This window comes from Larimichthys crocea, unplaced genomic scaffold (assembly GCF_000972845.2).
Source record: "Larimichthys crocea isolate SSNF unplaced genomic scaffold, L_crocea_2.0 scaffold269, whole genome shotgun sequence".
Classification (NCBI taxonomy): Eukaryota; Metazoa; Chordata; class Actinopteri; family Sciaenidae; genus Larimichthys; species Larimichthys crocea.
Window position 1 is genome coordinate 389,445 of NW_020853550.1, and position 24,887 is coordinate 414,331.

The 24,887-nt window shown below is 40.4% G+C and overlaps 1 protein-coding gene across 1 annotated transcript in view; it reads right to left on the bottom strand.

Annotated features, from left to right (window-relative positions):
- Positions 1–22,337, bottom strand: part of lhfpl4a (LHFPL tetraspan subfamily member 4a) — a 34,942-nt gene extending 12,605 nt beyond the window's left edge. Inside the window, exon 1 of the mRNA XM_019269145.2 lies at positions 21,150–22,337. Within this exon, the coding sequence (XP_019124690.1) occupies positions 21,150–21,555 (406 nt within the window). The 5' untranslated portion in view covers positions 21,556–22,337. The remainder of the gene's footprint in view (positions 1–21,149) is intronic.
- Between the last annotated feature and the right edge of the window lie 2,550 nt (positions 22,338–24,887).

Sequence of the window (24,887 nt, forward strand, 5' to 3'; positions counted from 1 at the left end):
TGTGTGTGTGTTGCTCCCATAAGGCCTGAGTGGTCCCCCTGTTGTGTTGAGGGTCCAGCTGAGGCCAGGCTGGCCCTAACAGATGGGTCCCTGAAAGCCTCATTTGTTGAGAGCTGTACACAGACCAGATGAAACTCAACTGATGCACAGGCCCAGGGTGTGCAGGGACACAGGACTTCAGGTTTGAGCTGATGTAAGGATAGTGAAGAAGAGGCAGTCCCCACAGTGAGCTGAAGGGGTTCTGAGGAGGTGATGATGCAGAGTGGCAAATAGGAGAAACCACTGTGCAGACTCTGATGCTGTCCAAACACTGTATGAACTTTACAGAGTGGAATACAGTAAATGCATTGACAAGACAGAGGTGAAGACATCATTTGTTATTCAGAGCACAGCATTGTGCTTGTATCTAGAGAACAACAACAGTTCATACTGGACTGTAAGAATCTTTAACCCCGACTTAAATAAACCACATCAGCATGTTGCTATGGTTGCCTGCAGACTAATATTTGTTAGGTGGAACACTGATTTAAAATGTTGATTAATCTATTGATGTGAACTGTGTTTGAGGTGTCCTAATTAACAACCGCACAGCTATCAGCCAATCAGAAATGAATATTTATAGTGTTCTCTGCTGCAGTATGCAGCGTGATGAATAGAGACCAGATAGAGACTTATAGTAAGCTGATGAGCTTTGTTGCATGTCATCCCTCTGTCTCATGTTTCCTGTATATCTCAAGAATAAAATATTCATCTTTAAAAACTGAAATAGATAAATCAGAATGGAGATATGAAGTACAAGCATTACTCAGATTACTACAATAACAGTTACTGCTGCTGCTCCACTACAATAATTGCTGTCAGTGCCTCTAATCTCGTCTCCATTGTTGATGAAGGTGTAGTTGAATGCACTAAAGAGAATTAAATAGACATTGAGTCTAAATTATTTCGTCATACAACTGTAGTGCTACTGTCAGGCCTGGACTCAAAGGAGGACTCAGATGCTGAGATATCACCGACAGGGTGGAACTTTATTAGGAATACTCCACACTGAGCGACTCAAAAAATAGACTATGAAAATTACACAAAAAAATACTATTCAAGAATATACTCTACAAAACCAAAACCACTCCGAAAAGGGAAAAAACATAAAAAGCAAAGAGGAAAAAGGTAACAGAAAATCACTCCACAAAGGGAGGACAAAAGCTAAACCGCTATCAAACTGAACAGAAATCAATAACCTAATACTATGAAATTTACAACAAAAAAATCACTCACGTGGAGGCAAAAACATCAACACTCGTTACGTAGTAAAGCAAGGATGAACAAGGACTGTGGGAATGACTGGCTGGGGTGAACGAAAGAACGAAACACTCTGGCACAGGACAAAGGGAGACACAGACAATATATACACAGGGTAATGGGGAACAGGTGGAAACAATCAGGGCGGGGAAGACAATCAGACCGGTGACACATGAGGAAGGGCAAGTGACCTGAAACGAGAGGACAGGTAAATATCAAAATAAAACAGGAAATGACGAGACAGAACAAAAACCCAACTTGACCTCACCGCGTGACAGCTTCTAATTATTCAAACCACTAATGTTAATATTACTTAACGATTCACAACAAAATTCATTAAATGTAAATCAATACACATTGTTTTGAGAATATTACTTATACAGTCATGGGAAATTCAGTTGAACAGATGTGACATATTGATCACAGTTAAAGGCATTAGATATTGATTATTACTCTTCAAGCACAATGTGGGGGAACTTTAGAAAACAGTTTAGAGCTACATTCATTTGCAAAACAAGCAAAAAGCACCACATTTTCATATTAACACCTTATGAAGTAGTTGTGGCTAATGTCTTGATGCCTATTTAGCAGTCATGGAACAACATTATCATTCATTTGAAGTCTGATTTTGACTCTTCTTTTAGCTCTGTTCTAGTTTCCACCAAGTCCAGAGAAAATGATTTGGCTTTTTTGCTGTTAAATGTTTACTTTATGGTCACCAGCTGGTCGCTAACTGTGCGCTGCATGGTGGCAGACAAATAGTTTACAGTGGCTTTATCAGAATTTTTCCCCTGAGAACATCTACTGAGTTGATGAGAGCTGAGAGACTGAAACGAAGAAGTTGTGGGCCATAAAACCAAAACAATGGTCTGAAAGTCATTAAAATGTGAAAACTGTGCTGGGCATCACTATGAGCAACAGTTTTCAGCCATCTAATACATTTATATAAATGTTTGATTAGTCCGGCAGGCTAAACAAAGTGCTGGCACACAGGTGAGTGCATGTTTTCTGTTCCTGCTGTCTGCTTCTAATTTACAAAACTCTTTTCAGCACTGGCCCATGTGACCCACAAGTTTGGGCTAGTGACACAAGTGGCTGAACATGTCCCACCTTTCTATGATGCCAACAAACATTATACAACTTTGAATTGTGTTGCCTCTGTGTTTACTGGCACACTGAAAACATGACATCCAGTTATGGCAGCGTGCCACAACAGGTTTAATATGGTGTGAAGAGTTTGTGTGCTCCCCGTGGTTTTCCTTTAGTCCTGCCTGGCTGACAGAAGTAAACAAGACTCACTCTTAATAATTCATCCAGCCTCGTTTAAATCTGTGTCAGGGATGCTGGGGAGGTTACACTGCACACCATCTAAACTCTCCCTGCATTTGTGTATTTAATACAGTACCTTTACATGTGTACATTTAAACCAACCAACATTCTTTTAAACCAGCAAACAAACCAAATCAACTGTAGCACTACATAAAGAAAAAGAAAAATACTAAATCAAGGGCTAAAACCCATTCTTCTGCTGACTCCGTCACAGCAGTGCTTTGCTTTACTTCCGTGCTGGTCCTTCCGTCTGCTTTGGCAAACTGGAAGTGTGCTGATGTCTACTGGAGGTAACACACTAAATATGGATAGGAACCTCATACAACCTCTCTTGTTCAGAGTATCATTTAATCAAAACAATGTTCTAGTGCTGTATATGTGCCCTCCTCTACTGCTGTTAGAAGCCATGGAACATCATTTGAATGAACACAGAAAAATGTCCAGTTGTTTGCTGTGAGACACTGTCTGTCATCTCTGTCAGCCCCCACATATCTCCATGCAAGTCTGTCTTCCATTCATGGACCATTGTACAGCTGCTGTGCTGTGTGTGTGTGAATAAAAACATTTTCCTTGTGGTTTATTTGACTCAGGGGCAATTATCAAACCATCTTAATGGAATCCCTGATGGTCTCTGTTGTGAATGTGAAGTGTTTGCAGGTTGGCCCTGGTGGAGGTGTCATGTTCTCCATCTTTACATACAGTCAATGCTCATAATGGCAATGCAAAGATGCTGGTGTTTGGCATGTTTGTTAGTTTAGGATGCTAACAGTTGGTAATTAGTAGTAACTGGAACAGCTGAGGCTAATTAGTTAGTCATTAGTTTTTCAGATATTTCGTCATAAACCAAAGTACTGGGCAATGTAACACTGTGATCTGATGATGGGAAACATTATGGGACGATGATATATTTCAGTCTGGACCCACTTGCATGTCAATCCTTGAGTAAGTAATACTAGCATGGCTAAAGTAAAGACTAAGTAAAGGTTTTTACTTTAACATTGTGGCAGGCTTTCCAGTCCACTGGAAACTCCTTGATTCATAAGATTGTGAGAGGGGATTTCCATAGACTCTGCTTTTGGATGCTGAAATCTGCATAGGAGAAGAGTGCAAATATTTTCTACATATGGAGCTTTTTGTTGACAAATGTTGCGGGAGGCTGTCTACACTGAGCAATATGGCTGAAAGATTTCCCAGGATTTAGAAAACCACAAGCTCTGCGTCACTCCAGAAAATCCCTGAGAGAGAGAATAAAACAAGCTCTCACATGCAAATGCAAAGTTTTTCAGCATCTCCATGACAACATGAAGACTTATTACACTGATCCCCCCCCCCCCCAAAAAAAAAAAAAGTTTACACTGTGCATGAGAAAATCCAACAGCCCCACTGCATCCCTGCCAAAACATAAGCATGTAAAACCAACACAATTCAATAAAGAAGAACAAAAGATCTGAACTCTACCCCGCTCAAAACAGAAAATAAATAGTTAAAAATCACTGCCCTGATGACTGACAAGAACCCTCTGACAGCCTCAGTCTTCTTGAGGGGATTTCTCCAGTGCAGCTCTCTATGACAGCGGTGTTATTGATTTATTTCCCTCTCATTTTTCAGCTTTGAAAAGAACTGCATTTCCCAAGCGGCCTTGAGACTTTGGCATTTCAGAGGCGTTAATTAACATTTGGTTGGGCAGACTGTGAGGAGGTGGAGCAGATGACTTAACTGATTCTGTTAATTCAAAACAACACAACAGACACAGTCACACCATGACAAACACAAAGAGCAACATGCAGGGAAGAAAGAAGCTCAGCTTTGACAGCCAGCATGGCCTTATAACTCATTGTTTATTTTAAAATAAATAAATACATTCATTTATATATATACATTATCATTTATTATTATTATAATTATAATCTAATTAAGTTTAGTTTTTAATCAACCCTGTCTGCTAAACAGGAAATATACTGTACGACCAAATCACATTTCTTCCAAAATGTATTCACTGTGCAAATGAACACTTCCTGTTTCAACTTTTATGTTGTGTACTTACTGTAGTCGTATGCACACAGTTATCATGTGCAATAACCATTTTAGGTGCGCTCAGTTTGACCTCCATATAACAGTTTAAATCACTGACCCACTGCCAGGATTCATTATATTCATAGAACATTCACTCTTTGCACAGCCTCACCCTGCATCAGAGTAGTAGTAAAGTAATTCAGTAATGCAGTAATTCACAGTTTACTGACAGGAAAGGGGAATCCTTTAAAGAACCACTGAGTGTCTAACTGCTCATTGGACAACTTTTCAGAGATGTTTCTTTGACATGTTCCTGGTGGGAATCTTGAGCCTATGCAACTACAACAAAAAAAAGTAACTTGCTTATTTTGCCCTAATGTTATGGCATGCTCATGGCAGTGTTGTAGATGACTCTCCAGGATGTATTTAAATACATCAAGCCACTTCACATCCATGATACACTCACACGGGTGATTCCACTAAATCTGAATGATCAGAGCTCTTCTCACGTCTGTGTGGGAGGGTGCAGTGTTTGATTTAAATCCTCTACACCGTCCTGCTTCGTCGCACACGCCATAGTCATACAAATGGATTTTGGACATTTGGACTTGTCATAGCAGGAAGGTGAAACAAGCTGTAAAAAGCTGTACTTCCAAGCAGCTCAGTATGCCTTCAACCTGAGCAAGAGGGCCAATCAACCAGAATAAGTGAAAACAGGTGAAAACACACCTTTTGGCTTGTTTTGTGTACAGGATAGACCACTGGTGTGAAACAATATTGCCAATATGCACATGCAGTACTCATGTTTTCATTACAATTTATGACAGTATAACATGCTAAAGTGATTGAGGTCGCTATAATATAACAGCATGTGTGTGTGTGTGTGTGTGTGTAATTTGCACGCATGTTTAGCTTCTCAATTAGTGCAACTGTGACACACACAACATTGGTCGATACAACCAATTATCGCTGGTCCAACAACTATCAGCCCAACATGACTTCAAGCTGAATGAGCGCGCGCGCACACACACACACACACACACACACACACACACACACACCATATGGTCTTCTGATTTGCTAAACAAGTCACAATCCTATCGAGAGCATGAAGAAAACAGGAAGAAAGACAGAAAGACAGCAGAAAGACAGAGCGGAAAAGAAAGAAAAAAGCATGAGCAGATAGAGGAGGAAGAGAAAAAATGAGTAAGGAGGAGGAGGACAAAAAGGACGGATGAAGAGGAGGAGGAGGAGGAGGGGGGCGGGGAGGTGGACAGCCTGGTTTTTTAAGTGCTCAAAAACAGATGAAGGATGGAGCATGAAAGAGAGAAAGGGACACAGAGGGGAAAAGACAATAAGGGTGGGAAGATGGAGGGATTCGAATGCAGGAAGGCAAAGGAAGGAGGTGGGGTTGCCTTGGCAACTGGCTGGACCTATGAGAGGGTGCGTGTGGGGGTCTGGAGTACATAAAATATATATTCAGTTCTTAGACCCTGCTCAGATGGCGAGACAATAAACAGATGTGAAGACACTGAACAGGACAGTGTGTGTGTGTGTGTGTGTGTGTGTGTGTGTGTGTGTTATGAGGATGAGATGAGTCACATGTATGAGAGAAAGACCAAGGAACACACAGCAGCAGTATACACACTGACAGCCAAAACACAGCAAACAGCCCGGACAAATAGAGACAAACACACACACACACTGTGTGCCAGCACATGCACAGTGTAGGAGGGAGTGTGATGAACAGATCAACAGCTACGCTGACATTTCTAATATCTCATTATTATCCCATATTATGGTTGATTTGGTGACACCTGTCAGGTCAGCTGATGGTATGAAAGGACCACAAAGTCACTCTGTAGTGACACTATAAGGGAGGAGGTTGGTTGGAGGGTGGATGAGTGGGTCCAACAATCTGTGAACACTGGGTGTTTTTAAAGCATGACCATGATTTAACCACCTTTATTATAAAATATAAGCAGAATCAAGTTTTTTCTCAGTAGGTTTTCATGTACAGGGAATGTGCCTTGTTGTTTTGGTGCAATAAATAATTGTAAGTAAAAATATGAAGAAGAATCATAACACATCAGTCAGAGAGTTCCACTTGGTTCTGTGCTCAGACCCCCTTTTTTCAGTTTATATATGCTTCCTTTAGAGATCATTATTAGGAATCACGCCTGATGCAACCAATCAGTTAACTAAACTCCAAGCATGCCTTAAGGATATTAAAATTTGGATGACCTACAATTTTTTGATGTTAAATTCAGACAAAACTGAAGTTCTTGTAATTGGACCCAAACACCTCCGAAACTCTCTTTCTAGAGACTTAGTTACTTTAGACAGGATCACCCTGGCCTCCAGCTCCACTCTAAAGTCATCTTTGACCAGGATTTTTCCTTTGACGTCAAACATAAAATTTCAAGGACTGCATTTTTTCAACTATGTAACATTACAAAAATCAGACGTATTGTGTCTCAAGCAGATGCATAAAAACTAGTCCTCGCATTTGTTACTTCTAGGCTGGACTATTGTAACTCTTTGTTATCAGGCTGCTCTAATAAGTCTCTTAGGACTTTGCAGCTGATTCAGAATGCTGCTGCACGTGTTCTGACAGGAACCAAGATCAGTCTTGTTTGTTTGTACATCCTCTCTATCTTTAAAAAGTAATCACACCCAAGTGGGAAATCCTGCTTGTGCTGTGATTCTCACACATTTGTATAGTTGCTGCAAGCTGTGTCTGTGAGTTACAACACCTCACTGTACAGTTCAGTGTTACATCACAGTAGGGTGACGTCAAGTGCAGCAGACTTGAAATATTCAAGCCACAGACATCAACAACAAGGCTTTTCCTCCATAAAACACTTTGGTTTGGAGATGATTGAATTTTGTCATCCAAGTCACTGCCTGAGGTGTTCTGTCCTGTTCACCACATAGTTTACCACATAGGCTGATTCATTAAAGATAATAAAAACTCTCTTAAAGGTTTTATATACAAGATTCACTGCCAATATATGTCGTACTAGAGCACCAGCATCTCAGACTGAAATAAATGTGAGTTACAACCCAATAGGCTCATTTTACCTCACAGATAATTGTAAAGCACACAGGACAGAAACACAAACATCTTTGGTCTAAATAAATCCACGCCTGTTTTTTGCAACTCAGATTGTTCAATCAGAGTCAGATTGTTATTCAAAGTGTCTGACAGCATGATGGAAAGGATTCCTACAAAGACAGCCCTTTTTGTTAAAGAGTAAGATCCTTTTTGTTTAGCCTAAAACATCAGTTATATTGTTATCACTCACCACCAAACTCCATTGACAACAACAGTTATTTCACATTGCAGATCACCGTAACATAATTTTTTGTCATGTTTTACACCTTCAGGAGGACCCTATGGTCTTTGGGGTGATTGTCATAGACATGGTAGAGTAGAGGAAGAGGTCATTATGCAAATGAATGATTATACACTTCAGTAGGAGTCCTTATCAATGACTTCATCTGTGTGTAGTTTAAATCAGTGAGTGCAAAGAGAGATTTGCCAAAGCCTTGATAAATTTCATCAACTGTGCACTTTTTACTCCTCTGTATGAAAAATGTGATAAAAATGTGCTATGTAACATATAAAAGAGTGGTCCATGTTGGTCCAGATAACACACTCCAACAAATGTCAAGCACTAATGAGGCAGAGAGAAGCTGTGAGCTCTGTGTCACAGAGGAGGTGAACACTGTGGTGGCCGTTTGTCCATAAAAAACAAGTTAATCTTTAAATCAAGCACAATGAAAAGGCCACTGATGCACCATGGGAATGTGGTTTAACGCAGGCAAAAGAAGATGAATGTCCAAGCTGAATCCTTGTGTTTTGTGATGATTTATTTCAAATTAATAAAACAAACAAAAGAACAAAGAAAATCATGGCTGCTGCTGTCTCCTTTGTCCTGGTAAAAAAACACCTAGGTGCATGCTGGTACTCAAGGTGCTTACCAACCCAAATAACCCGTGCACAGTGTGGTCCACTTACCAAAAAATAAATAAATATAAACCAAAATACTAACCATGCAAATCTACATATCCTAAACAACTAACTAACAAAGAATATTATTTGGGGCGGCAGTAGCGCAGTCCATACAAACCTGGCTTGGGAACCAGAGGGTGGCCGGCTCAAGTCCAGCATGGACCAAAAATATGGAAGGTGGACTGGTAGTTGGAAAGGTGCCAGTTCACCTACTGGGCACTGCCAAGGTGCCCTTAAGCAAGGCACCGAACCCTCCCCAACTGCTCGCAGGGCGCTGTTCTGGCTGGCTGGCTGCCATCACTCCACCATCTCTCTCCACATTTGCTTGTCTATGAGCCTTGTACTTGTACTGTATGTGTGTCTGGGGTTAAAAAATGCACGTAAATAAAAACTGAGTGAAAAAAAAAGAATTTCCCGTTGAGGGGATTAATAAAGTATTTTTTCTTCTATATTAGCAAAAAATCTCATCTAAATAAAACAAACATTTAAGTTAATCAAATTTTTCCTGTGCATCTCTTGTGGGTAGTAGTATTGGCTCTATCAGGTTATCACTGTCATTATGATATCCATCTTAATGGATGTGTCTAAATTTTGCTTCCATATTACTACAGCTGCTTTATTTAAGAGGCTTCTTCAAAACAAACAGGCAGCAAACATGTGGTCTGTTTTGGACCACCAGGAAAAGGAGGTTTTCAGGGGGAATGCTGATGGGGGAGTGGAGCTGGTGTCATGCCAGAACCGGAGCTGTGCAAGTGGACAATGTAACTGGGCTCAGCAGCTTCTATGGACATAATGACAGAGGCAAAGAGGACATTGATGGAGGAAGCTAAAAAAAGAGAAGTAGAAGGAAGCGAGAAGCCACCTAAGTTTGTTCCAATATTGCTTGATATTGATGTTTGTTTTTATGTTGTAAAGAACTTTATAACCTTTCTTAGTAACAAAGTATAGTTATAGTTATAGTTAATAAAGTTAGTTAGTTAATAAAGTTAGTTAGTTATTATTGTCTTGAAATGAGGCTGCCCATCACGTGATCCATGTGCTTCTATACTGCTATATGACTGGATTTAGTTTGTGTATTGCAGAACATGTACATATTGATGTGTTCATATTGTATCTTTGTTACAAAACATCTACTTTGGTCAGCGAGCTGCAGCGTACTGGAAACTTAAAACTTTAAGAAGACGCCAACACCTGATGGACGTCAGTGCTCTGACATGTTCTGACAGAAACCTGTCTGTTTCACTGTAGTTATCATTCAGTTTAAAAAAAGACATCGGCTGCCTGAAGCCTCGCTCTCTAAACCAGCACACATGTCTAGCAAGCCACAAAATCAATAGCTATACATTAGCTGCTGATTGACAATTTGTCACTGTATGCCCTGCACATAATTATCTCACAGCATGCGTCGGGCTGCCTGCCACGGAGAGATGTTATTATTCTTCTACCATGGACGGCAACTGAATTAAAGAGTCATAAGTGGTTATGATGACTGCAGTACAACACTGTTGATTCAGTACATGAACTAGTAAAGTACCTCATGTACTACACTTACGAGGAGAAGCATTTGTTGTTGATTTGCACCTTAAAGCTGCATTCAGTGATGCATTTTTGACCAGTTTGTGGGAGCAGGACAAGCTGAAAAGATAACATTAAAATATGATCAACATCTAAACATCACATTAGTATTCTTCTGGAGCTGTGCTGCTGCCCACCTGATGAATTTAAAACAGTCGGTCAGAAAACCAATAAAAGTATCTAACAAATGCCACTGTGATTTAAACAGATTTAAAGTGTGGGGTGATAATTATTTGTGGGTTTGGCATCTTCTACATTTGATAGACTTGTCTGACCCTTTGTGCATACAAACTACACACATACATGCAGACAGGTTTTGAACTGAAGTGTTTCCAAGTTGAATTCATTTGAGCAGCTGTTGGATCACTTTGTGTTTTCCTGAGCCGAGTTTCAAGAGGAACACTGAGGAGGTCAATTTGAAATTGTCTCTCATTTTAGATAGTGAAATTGAGGCTTTTCAGAAACCAATCTAAATGTGTCATTGTTCTACATCCATTACACTGTGCAATCAACATTTACACTATCAGAAAACAGGCTTCCGTTTAAATGTAAATACTAGTACAGGTTAAAGAGTTTACAGTGAAACAGAAAAAAATTCTTTCCAGGTCAAATTACTTTACACGTCAAAACCACTGACAGTATAAAGAATGGACAAAATTTCTGGCTCTGGCTGCCGCCATGTTGGTAGTCCTGCTTCTTCTGCCTCCGGCTGATCTAAAAGTCAGCAAAGACGTGGATCATCGGTGGACCTGAATGATGCCACTTCTGGAGCCATAGGCTTCTTTTCACAGCTGTGCAGGTTGCTGCTTGGTGAAAACATGTTTTCTATTTATTATTTTTCTATTTATCTTTATTCCACAATACCACCATTTCATCAAAGTAGCATTATGTTCATGTGTTACAGCTAGAGTTTAATTAGAGAAACGCATGCTACTTGTTGGCCATTCCATCTCTTTGTTGGTCTTCTTTTTAATTACTATTTCATGTCACAGCCACAACCTAGCTCCCCTTAAACAGCAGTAAATCATTACTAACCAGTCCAGTTTGTGCTTCGAAGTTTGTTGCCAAAAGCACAATAACTGTGAGATCCTGAAGGATTGTGTTCCCTGCATTCTCTGAATGTAGGCTAATTAGACTCCAATAACTACAGCCTGCTGCAGGCGTGGCAGTTTCTCCCATTTTCCGTATTTCTCTTTCATTCTCTCATTACTCACTCACCAATTCATGGAGTCGGCTGAGAACAACTAAGAAAGTAACCTTGTGTGTTCACATAAGCGGTGTGTTGCTGTGATTACGGGCCTGATCTTGTATCTCAGGGGAGATGTGTTTCATTAACAGTGCTTTCCATCATCAGAGGAAACGGATATTCCCAGAGCCAGCTCAGTGGATCCTCTGGAAAAAAAGAACATAGCATATAGTGGGATATTCTTTCTGTGACACAGAATATGGTATTTAATTTCTGCTCTTCCTTACTTACATTGCAGCTTTTAAATGGAGATTCTGTCTATCTGACAAAGTGCCACTGATAAAGAGAAGCATGCCTCCAGTCAGAGGCAAACTCAGTCAAACTGCATTTTTATGCAAACAGATGGAACTTCCTGATGATCTGAAATGCACTCCAACATTTTCACTTTCAAATCTAATCTGTCTTGACATGTTAAGCTTAGCACTACAGCACTGTGCTCCTTTAAACCCCTCTCTCCTTTCATGCAATAGTTTAGGTGTTGGCATGGTCATTTGGTCCCGTGCAGAGCAGCTGTCTCTGTGCTGTTTCTGACCGTGAGAGCGTCTGTCGGGCTGTCCTGCAGAGCTCCTTTACAAGGCCCAGTGGCTGTGAGAGGCTCCAGTGCAGAGCTGCACCACAGAGCTAATTAAACCATCATCTGCACCCAGCCCGAAAAAATAAGGCCCCGCTCCAATGCTATTAGGCTGCTTCCTCATTCACACACACACACATGCAGATATAGTTTATACAGTTTAGCTCCTGTCAGGCTGCACATGGGACACCCTCCTGCCAAACAAACAACATAATATACAGACCATTCCGTACTGCAGAACCAGGTAACTTCACTTTTATTCTAGGTAACACACGTGCCGACCAGTCATTCCAATAAACTGGTCGTGTTTGTAAGTGGAAGTTCTTGTCCATACATTTAGTCAACTGTAAACCTCCTATAAGTCATGCCTCCCAAGGCTACGGTCACACACGCAAAATCAATCATTTTCATTCCATACGAGCAAAATAAAATAGTTGGCAAACAATTCACAACCTCCCATGATTGGAACAGGGCTGTGAATTTTGGCCCAGTGGACACTCAGGGTATTGCACCTAAGGGGTCACTGGTCCAAAGGGAATTTTCCACATACACAATCATCATCAGTAGAGATATTTACTGGCCAAAACAGCTGATCTAACCCCAGTGGCTGATGTAGGCAAAGCTAACAGTGGCTAGCTAGCAGCTGAAAAGACATGAAAAGACAACAAGACAACTGTGGAGTTTAAACTGTGTCCCCCTCCCCCTAACATAATGTCCAGCCTCTGTATCAAGCTAATGCACCACACAGCAGACACTAATAATAACAGTATAATAACAATACCAGAAATATGATACATGTTAGTGAATACTGTTTTTAACTGGTTCAAATCTAAGTATAGATGACTGTTAATCAAATAGCTATTAAATCAATTGTGGTGTTCCCCAAGGCTCAATTTTAGGACCTATTCTTTTTAACCTTTACATGCTGCTGCTTGGGTCATCATCAAGAGACACTGCATTCATTTCCATAGCCATGCCGATGACACTTTTTACATTGCAGTGTCTTCTGATGAGTCAGGGCCAATAGATGCCCTTTTTAGCTGCAGTTTAGGCCTGAAGTTAGGATGGCAAAGACTTTTTTACAGCTCAATCCGGACAAAACCAAAGTTTTAATTATTGGTACTGGAGCACAGAGAGAGAAACTAAATATGAAACAACAAGCACTGAATTTAAAACCTTGTCAACAAGTAAAAAACATGGGATTGTTGTGTGAAGCACTTGTACTTGCACATGTTACATTCTATTTATATGAAAAATGTTACAAATAAGGTCTAATTGAAATGGGTTTGTTAAGTGTAATGTACTCTATGTGTTACTGCACATCAGTGATATTATTAGTGCTGGGCTTTCTCAAAATTAGACCATATTTCACAGAAATCCCTGTAATTCCTCTCGCCCAGGTGATGCTGCTTGTTTTGCCAGATGTTCTGTTTGTCTATACTGCACAAGATGATCATGCAGTTTTCTTTCAGTCTTTTTACTACTTTATGAAAGAAAAAAGACTTTGTATAACTTTGAATGCAATTAACCTTGCACATATCCCAGCATCCCTCACTTCTTCCCTCACTTGTGGGAGGTGAAGAGGAGTGAGGGAGCCTTGATGGTCTGATCTGTCAGTGATGATGGGTTTTGCATGGAATGGAGAATAATTGGTCGAGGCTTAACCTCTAGTGAGAGAACTGAGGATTATGGGTATGCAGAGTAGGATGCTGTGATGTGAGACCCCAGGCAGTCTCCCCTCTGATTGGAGATTAGCTCTGCATTAGCAGGGTCTCAGCAGACAGCACACACACCCACCCACGCACCATGATATCTTCAATCCTTTTGGTCATCTGCTGGATTTCTTTACTTCTGTAATCACCGTTCTTCTCTCATATCTCATCTTTGTCTCTGTCCTTTCTCTCATTGTTCTTACCATCTAGTAAATTATTTTTTTTCTCACCTACATGTGCACATATGTGCACACACCCACCATGTAATGTTTTTCCCCACACATGTCATTATATGAGCCATTTGACACCTTTTTAAATCACAGGCAAAGGTTTGGTACACGGGAGTTCAGTCAGGTAAGGCAGACAAACAATCCAAAGGGGGGCAAAGGCAGGGTCCAAAAACAGGCAAAGGTCGAAACCGAAAAGCACACTAGAGAAACGCTGGAAAGTAGGACACATGGTACACTGACAATCTGGCACTGGGGAGGGGGAAACAAAGGGTTTAAATACACAGGTGAAGGTGATTAGGGGCGTGACAAACACAAAGCGGGAAAATGGGAGAGCGGGGACTGACTGTGACAGATAAATGACATCAGAACCATATGTGCCATAGATAAAAGAAGAGGAGAGAGGTTCTAGTGCAGATGTTTCCAGCAAAAGTTGAGAGTGAGTGCTGGGATCAAGTCAGGCAGAGAATCCAGAATGGAGATCAGCACACTTTGCTGCCTCTTTGCTGCAGCCCTCCTCCTCTTTTTGTCTCTCGAGTAGTAGATGGAAGTGAGTTTACTGCACTGTCTCTGTGTATCAGTGAAGAGTTTTCTCTCCTACACAACACAGACACAAAGGCTGCACTGCTGCCACCGGAGGACTGTGACTATGAGGAGGAAGAGCTGCGTCCTGGTCACTAGAGATAGGTATTATATATACTATACATGCTGCTACATTTGATCATTATAGAGAAGACTACATTTTATATCTACAATGGCTGTGATCAATTTATATTGGAAGACATTTCTCATCATAATCCACTTCAGTTTATAGGTAGTTTACAAGTAGAGGAGGTTTTTAATACAAAAAGCAATTCAGTTTGTAGGATAGAAAAGAATGCCTTCCCGAAACAAAAGATTTAGACAATGGTTCCCAATCTCTTGGTGTGGACCCCACCAATGGGTCACTAGACAAATAGATAGATTGGTGGAACTTAAAACTCATAGACAACTGAAACCTGTGACAAAAGGTCACAGGTGGATTTATTCTAGGAGGTCAAAAGCCAAAAAGGTTGGGAAGCTCTGACCTATGGAATACTTTGGAAAAAACGCACACAGTGCTATTGTGAGCTGAAGAAGAGCTAGCTGTGTCTGTGTCTGCAGTGGCAGCTCAATGGAACATGAAGCATACAGAGCTTCAACCGTAGCAACACTCAGTATCACTCCATTCCCAGCTATATACGCCTCGAGGCTTCACTCCACTCTGTTTGATGAAGTGGAGGTTTTTGCTGAGTTTGTCCAAAAGGCGCAGGAAGTGTGGAGTGGCTCAAACACTTAAAGTAATTCTGAGGCAAAGATCCACCTGGAGAGAAAAGGACTCGATGGAACATTTCTGTCTGAAATGTTCAACCTGTCTACCAACCAACTAATCTATCTATCTATCTATCTATCTATCTATCTATCTATCTATCTATCTATCTATCTATCTATCTATCTATCTATCTATCTATCTATCTGTGACACATTCAATTCTCCAGTGTGATAGCATATGTACAGCATGAAAAAACATACTGCAAAAACAGAAACACTGAAAATTCTGATAAAAACTGATTAAATGCATTAAACGCTCGTCAGTGTTTGTTATGTTGTAGCGTTGACACCACAGGATTAGCTTTTTGCTAATTCCTAGCATGTTCATCAGTTGTGTTGTAACTCTGTTCCACCAAAGGTTTGGTCTTAACAATGGCAGGGACCCAGGCACCACATTCTGCCTGTAACAGGCTGTTTAAAGGGGCTATCAGCGCTCTCCATGGTTCTGAAACAAACAAGGCTGTCCATGGTTCTGAAACATTCATTCAAACCTATTGTTGTCTTTCAATACTTAACTCTCTTACATTCACCAAAGAAGAAGAAATTCTTCTCTTGTTAATGACAAAATCTCCCAATCACTTGATCTTAGTCTCATAGATGCAATGCCCTCCCGTACTTGCTGAGAGTGAGATGAGCAGGATGATCGCACTCTCACATGTGTGCTTTAGGTATGTAGTATCTTGTTTCTTAAATTCTTCCAGAAACAGAAATGTAAAAACATGTTTGGTTTTATGAAGGACATTGAAGAGAAGCAATTCCTCCAACCAATCACAGACAGATCTTTGACAGATTCCCACAAAGGTAGGGCTGCAAGAAATGATTATTTTCATTGTCTATGACTAATCTGATTATTTTCTTGATTCATTATTTAGTCAAGTTTCAAAAGGTAGAGAAAAACACCCATCACAACCATCCAGAGCCAAAAATTACGTCTTCACATGTCAAACATATTTTATTTACTATCATTTATAATAAAGAAAAGCAAGAAGTCCTGCTTTGTGACTTAATATTAATTTTCTTTCTTTTCAATAATCAATTATTTGACAAATTTTTGCAGCTCTAAACATAGCCAATCAAAAGTCAGAGATGAACATAAATGGCAGAAACTCCAAACAGTCCAGGTACTGTGAAACTAGTGAAACTAAAAATCAATGCTCAAATTCCATAAATCATCAGGAAATAATTTAAATTCGGGCAGCATCATCCACGCTCCAGATGTTGGATAATAAATGGAGTAATACCTCCATCATGTGAAACACTTCCTCTATGACTCTGCACAGCATGCTGCCTTTGAGAAATGGTTTGACTTTGGACCAGGACCAGGTTTTAGACTTGGACCATCCAAAAAGATTCAATATGGCCTCTTTCAATAAGTCACTTCTGATGAGTTGTCAGAGTACTCATTCTTCATCACCTGAAGAATCTGGTTTTGGGGAAATAATGCCAGCTTATTCTGGCACTTTTGGAGCAGACAATCAATTTTTCAGAGAACTTGTCTGCACTGCACTATTTCACACTGACCCAGCAAACCACCTATGGGGACAAACTTTTATAGATCACTGAGCTTACAGCTGAACCCATGCCAGTATTTAAAATAGTCACAAACATGACACAAGACAAGACAGGGGAAAAATAGCATCCATGGATGATTCCTTACTTTTGAGTTATCTGAGCATAAAGGGCTTTCTGGAACATTCCAGAAAGCCCTTTACATCAGCATGTGTTGTTTTTTCTTCCTTGTAATCTGTGGAGTAGTTTAACATACGTCTAATGCAGAAACAGCAAAGGAAAAACTGTTAAAAATCATGACGAAATGTGAAAACATTTCTCAGAGTGTTTTCAGAGGAGTGTAAAACTAAAGCAGCATAAGTGTGTTCTCAGTTTCACACCTCTGAAGCTTCTGCTGATACTTGATGGGAAGTGCCAGCAGGCCAAATTCAGTTAAATTTAGTCACAATTATAATCAACTTCATCAGAATTATGAATTCTGTTCATGTTTTTTTGAGGACACAGTGACCTTTGACTACCAAACTCTATTTACTTCATCCTTGAGTCCAAGTGGATAAATTTAAAGAAATTCCCTCCAGGCGTTCCTTAGATATCACACAAAATAGAGACGGACAGATGAAAACATAATGCCTCCGGTCACGGCTGTCGCCAGTACGCTGGCATAAAAATATCCGGCTGTTTAGCTGCTAGCTATGTTCATCAGCTAGTTGCTAACTGTGTGTGTCTGCTGTTTGCTGTGGGTTTATCAGAGGTTTTTCACTGACAAACAGCTGCTGCTGGAAATGATGGTGTGATGAAAATAAACCAGAACAAAAGTTCAAAACCAAAACAAGCTTGAAACGAAGCACTCTGAAGAACTGAGAGGAAGGATGTGTGTGATTCTCTGCAGGTTCATCTCTGTGAGTATGAATGCACAAAGGGTGTGTGAGTGGTGTTAGTGCACAGGGTCTCACACCTCTGAAAGGCCTTTTGTTTTCCTTTTTTACCGTTTGTCAAGTATTATTATTTCCTGGGTTAAGATCCTGATGAGTGTGGCCCCCAAATTCAGAGAAAACCTTATACAAATTACACAAAAACAAACAAAATGTTTGAATTCACTTCTACTCTGACTAAATTGTGTGATTCAAGAACATATTGATCTGCAGAGGCACTGCAGCTAAACACGTATTAATATCTGGACATGAACACACAAAGATATAACAACCTCAGCACTTCAAACCCTCCTGAAGTCTTTGGACCGCGGCATCGGGAGAGAGCTGTTTTCAGAAGTCGAAAGAAATCAAAAACTATTTGTGTACATCGGTGCCTCAGGACAGACTGTGTGAGTTTGCAGTTCAGCCCACTGAAGGAGTGAACTGCATTGCTCTTACTGCTGAGTTTTCTGCCAAGAACACAAGAAAAGTGACTTTCATGTAATTCATTCCCTTTAGTCAGTCTTGTTTATTTGCACAACATGTTAGGATTGCTCAGAGTGCAGTCACACTGAAGACGGAAAACTTTGCAAGAATTTTCTTGCAATTTTCTTTGGCTACAAGTAAAAGTGATGAAAATGTTATTACTGTAAATACTGCTGCGTGTGTGTGTTGTTTAAGGTGAGCATCTTGCTGTTTGTGCATAATGATGCTGTTTTGGCGTACAGTGAAATGATGCACTGTGCGTTGTTCGGTGGCCTTGCACCCCTGCTCTGACTCTGAACGACACCTTTCACAGTGTACCTACTTGACATTAAATGTCTTTTTGTAGAATGGAAAACAAAGTCGTGTGTTTTCACCAACTCCTTACATCTGCTGAGAAGAACAAGTGAAGACCATCACTTCCTAGATGAGAATCAACATTACAAATAAAGATAATTTTGTTTCCTTATTTCAGACTGAATCTGTAGCAGACATGATGACATGATGACAGATTGCTTTACCTTAGTACTACATGCCCAATATCAACACAGCTATAATTTAGCCAAACTGGGATCACTTCAATTGATGCTTTTGCTTTTTGCCTGACAATAAACTCCCTCACTACCTTGAGGCTTTGCAAATGCTCCACATGCATTGTATGGCCTCAGCTCCTTCAAGAGGAGATGATGAGTCAGTTTGTACTGAGCCTACTGAGTACTGAAACTCTCCAGACAGGAAGCTTCTCTTCATAAGATGACAAGACATGCTGCAGTACACAGGACATCTGTGGTATCTCTGGACATGAGCGCACAGACAACAGATTAGAGGTTAGAGGCACACAGCGGGGACAGAGACTGAATGATGCTGATTAATTCATATGATTAATAGTTTGATGATGATGATGATGATGATGATGGTGATGGAAACAACACTTCCAACTCACTTCTGTGTGTAAATGCAGAAAAACAGACTGATGACTCGGTCTTAGGATCAGGCCTATATGGAAGGGTTTCTAAGCAACATCATCGGTGATTCTGATTCTGATCAGAGTTATGGTTGATAGATTTTATTATGGGATGCATACCAATTTATCCAAACCTGGAGGGCTAACTTTGTGTGTAGTTGTGTATGCTGTCTCTCACTGAAATTCCATGTGTCATGTTAGAGAGCCAGAGCTGAAGAAATGTCCAGTGTGTCAGATTTATGGCTCTGTATTTAGAGAATATCATTTTCATAACTCTGTTTACATTTGTGATTAATCACCTAAAAATAAGAATAGTTGTGTTTTTGTTACATTAGAATGAGACATACATATTCTTTATTTTTTAGTTCTACTCTTTCTCTCTCTCTCTCTCTCTCTCTCTCTCTCTCTCTCTCTCTATGTCACACACACACACACACACACACACACACACACACACACACACACACACATCAGAGAGTGCAGGAAAGTCGATGATTTCTAAAGGTCCCGAGTCCACCATCACGAACACAGCCCCGGCTCCAGCTGCCTTTATGGGTAGGAATAATCAAGCCATCAATACCTCCCAGATAATGTCAGCCCATCCAGACCAATGCACAATTAACCCTCTTCCCAGCCCCTCACTGCACACACACACACACACACACACACACACACACACACACACACACACACACACACACACACACACACACACACAACACAACTGTACCCTGTCAGTGAGAACACTGGAGCTATGGTTTGTGAAATAATCTTGCTGAGTATGGAAAAACTCAACAAAAAGCTTCATCAAACCTCATCTTCAACACAAAAACTACTCATCTCCTACCAGGTGCCTTTTTAAACACGTTTGAGACCAATTTCATCTGCATCACATCTAGTTAATGAGCAGTTTGTGTGATTAGGAATCCACCAGGGGATTCTTTGATGTTGATCACTGAGCTTGCAGGAGACACTTGTAGGCTCCACCTGAACTGATACAATCTGTTTAATGCTCAGTGATGGGAAAACACCGGCCTGAAAATTAACACACACACACACACACACACACACACACACACACACACACACACAAACACTACTGAGCTCATACTTATACCATATCTATGACTGTAGAAAGGGGAAAATGAAATTATAATAAAAGCTCCATTCCACCTGACACAGTCTGTCCCTCTCTAATCTGCTCAGCTGTGTCAGTCTGGCTGTTTATTGTACCTCCTAATACAATTACATACACAATACAGCCTTTAGATGGAGTTTGTTCCAGTTTTTTGCTCAGATGAATGAATGCGCTGAGTGGGGATACATTACTGGAATGCATGTGCAGATCATGCATAATGCAGGCTAATCTGGCTGATATGGCAACCAAAATAGAAGCTGTGATCTTTGATGCAACACTGCTGAAGGCATTTCATTATCATAACTCCATACAATTACACATGATCCCAAACAGCCAGGTGAAAGAGAACAGGCAGTGTCAGTATGATGGCTCTTTTTGTCTTCATGTTGGTGAAATGTCTGGTGACACAGTGGAACAACGACTGATGACTAAGAAAACGTCCAGGTCATGACTTTCAGATAGATTTTGGCACTTTTCTTTCTTTTTGCTCATCATCAAGCGCGAGATCACATTTCAGCTCACTTCTGCGCTACGGGAGAACCCGTGCGCTCAGGTGGGAGGACAGGGAGAGAGGGAGGCGCGCAGTTCCCCCGTGAGGTGTTCGTGAGCAGAATGAGCGATGGAGACATTTCTGACAAAGAGATAAGGTGTAGACTAACACGGGAAAGATGGTGCACACTGATACTTCTCTCCTGATGGTGTCCCCCATCAAAAAGCGTTGGGAAGACCCCCCCTTCCCCCCTCCCGCATCCACCCACCCACACCTTCCCCCTAAAATCACGACAAAGTGTCTTCCATCCTTACCGCAGAGCAGCTGCATCCAGGCGCACGTCTTGTAGACCGTGGCGGTGTTGCAGAAGAAGAAGAGGGCGAAGCAGCCGATGCAGCTGAGGATGAGCACCATGGACATCAGCACGAAGAAGGAGGCCGCCTTGAAGGCTCCCGACGGGATGGAGCTGAAGTCGGAGAAGCTGCCCTGGCACGAGAGCTCCCGGTTGGAGTTCCCGTTGCCCACACAGTAGTGGAACAAGCCGAAGTAACCGGCTTGAGGGGTGCTGACGCTGTCGCCGATCCAGTAAGGCTGGATGAACACCACCACGTTGATGATGGACAAGCAGATGGTGAATATTGCCCACAGGACCCCGATGGCCCTGGAGTTGCGCATGTAGTTGTCATGGTAGATTTTGGAGGCTTCTTGCGAAGGCAGCATTTTTCTCTCCCACCCCCCTTCAAACACCCCCCCCTCCGCACAGCAGCTCAACCTGGTGTTCCCTCTTCTCTTCTTTATCCTCCTCTATCCGCGGGAATAGAAAGATGAAATGTATTAAAAAAGAAAATAAAAACGGAATTCCTCCGCAACAAATGCCCAAAGGTCCAATGAGTGGTACCCCCTCTCCCCTTGGAGCCCAGTCAACCAGCAGATCTGGATGCTGCTCTCCTTTGGATTACTCTCACATCCAAATGCTTCACCCCTCCTCCTCCCTCCTTCCTCCCTTCAGATCAGTCAATCAATTCAGTAGTGAAGCGTGATTCAGCCCCCCCTCTCCTCCACTCCTCTCAGCGCGTAAAAACCCAGAAGCAGAGCCGAAAGCCGACCTCAGAGCGGCCAGTGACTGACGGGATGAGCAGCATTGTCTGCTTCCAGCTTCACCTCCGCCTGACGGGAGCTCCTCTGTGTTCAGACCCAAGAGGCTTCAAGGAAGATGAGGCACCGTCGAGTTTCCCCGAGATGATGACGAACAGTACGGAGACACTGAAGCAGCCTCTGACATGCTTCACCCGAGAATCAAAGTTGACAACAAAAAGGAACACTTGACATGATGGATGTCGCGTATATTTTTCACGGGAGAGCGCGTGAAAAATATACAAAAAATATGAATCAGTCCTCCAGCAATGTACACACCGACAGCCCCATGGCTGTGGTTTGGATGCTCTCTCTCTCTCTCTCTCTCTCTCTCTTTCTCTCTCTCGCTCTCTCTCCGTGCGCAACCGAGGAACGTCGACGACTAGTGGATGATTTTTGGATATTGCAGAAATCGGAACCCCCCCCCCCATTTTTTTTTACAGCCACACACATATCTAATCAGAAGAGTGTTAAAGAGAGCAAAGATGAAGAAAGTTAATTAGAACACTCGACAACATGAAGTTCCAGCAAATGTTCGGGAACTTTTCTTCATTCAAGGCTGATCACAAGACAGATCATGACACATACCAAATCCATACCTGAACTTTCTTATATTATTATTTTTGGCAATGCATACAACATGTAACATATGTCATACAGTACGTGCATATATACACACACATATCTGAGGGTCACATGGCCAAAACCACCATTTGCCCTCCAAACTAAACTCGTTTGAAATGAACATGTCATAATTAAATAATCAATTAAATTAAGTCATGATCAAATTATTATAACTATGGGGTGCCGTTTGTAAAGCGTCTCGCTCTGAAAATAACAGCAACATTTTGTCACATTTAGCTAAAAACAATGTTTAAAAAACTGGTTTGAATTTTTGAGAGTCACTTTAGAACAATATTTGTGAACTTAGAGATATTTTAAATATTTAAATCCAAATGTTAAATGTAAAATCTAAATGCTAAATCTAAATATAAATGTTAAATATAAATATAAATATAAATGTTGAAGCTAAATGTTAAATATATATCTAAATGTTAAATATAAATATAAATCTAAATGTTGAAGCTAAATGTTAAATATATATCTAAATGTTAAATCTAAATCTAAATCTAAATGTTGAAGCTAAATGTTTCGGGTGAAACTAAATATTTAGCTAAAATGCAAATTCAAATGCCGGTAACCGGAAGTGCCAAAATAAAAGCTCGAGGAGGTCAGAGCGTGTTTATAGTGGCAAATAACGAATAAAACCCATCTTATCCGGGGAAATGGACTCTTGGACATGGATTATCGTGATAATAACTAACTAACACTTTGACTGATCTGTCATTTTCGCGGTGTAGGATCGTCTACACCCGCCCGCCTTCACCCCGGTAAACTGTACTGTCGGACATACCTCTGCAAACATGTCAATAAATGAGTCAAGTCAAAGTGAGCCCCCTTGTGGCTGGCTATAGTGGCTACAGGTCATAAGTCCCGCACCCTTCATAAAAGTGACACTAAAAACTCAAAGTACTCTTCAAATAAAGTTTCTCCAAACGTGTTTGTTCATCTAGGTAGTTATTATCACGATAATCCATGTCCAAGAGTCCATTTCCCCGGATAAGATGGGTTTTATTCGTTATTTGCCACTATAAACACGCTCTGACCTCCTCGAGCTTTTATTTTGGCACTTCCGGTTACCGGCATTTGAATTTGCATTTTAGCTAAATATTTAGTTTCACCCGAAACATTTAGCTTCAACATTTATATTTATATTTATATTTAACATTTAGATATATATTTAATATTTAGCTTCAACATTTATATTTATATTTATATTTAACATTTAGATATATATTTAATATTTAGCTTCAACATTTATATTTATATTTATATTTAACATTTATATTTATATTGAACATTTATATATATTTATATTTATATTTAACATTTAGATTTATATTTAACATTTAGATTTAGCATTTAGATTTTACATTTAACATTTGGATTTAAATATTTAAAATATCTCTAAGTTCACAAATATTGTTCTAAATGTGCAAAAAAGTGACTCTCAAAAATTCAAACCAGTTTTTTAAACATTGTTTTTAGCTAAATGTGACAAAATGTTGCTGTTATTTTCAGAGCGAGACGCTTTTACAAACGCATTTTATATAACTAATAATATAACATAATATAAAATAATTTAACATAATTTTACAGCTCCACACACCCATGTACATCCACACAGTATTTCCAGTAATTACATAAAACTTTTATTGTTTAATATTACACTACCATGAATCAACTCTTAGGCACAAGAAGTGAGATTGGTTAGGGTAAAAATACCATTGCAGATTAATCAGAGTCAGAGTAGTGGGTCATCAACTGTGTCTCCTGTCAGGTCTGTGTACAAATTTGACTTATTACAAAATTGAATGGACACATGCAACACTATGTATGAACTGACATAAAATTGGTTGTTTCATTTTCTAATAAAAAGGAGGGACCTGGGTCACTGTCGTTTCAGCTGATATTGTTTTTACATGCAAATAAAGCAAATCACTGCACAGCAGCTGTGAGGATGCACTGATCTGATATTTGTGCAAATATCAGTTATACACAAATGTTTAGACCAAAACGGATGATTTGTAATGCTGAATTTGGTTCAATATATCATCAACACAACACTGTCAAATAATAAGAGGACAGCTTTCTGGTGTTGGAGGACAAAATCATGTGGTGACATTCATTTATACATGAAACTGAAAGTCAGATCTAGCGGTCAGTATTAAAATTGGTCATTCAGCCACACAGTTTATGAATACCTAATGTGCTGTTATGATGACAAACATGACAGCTCCATGCTGCTTTCACACATCACTCACTCACACTCACAGATGAGCCCTGTGATATTTACC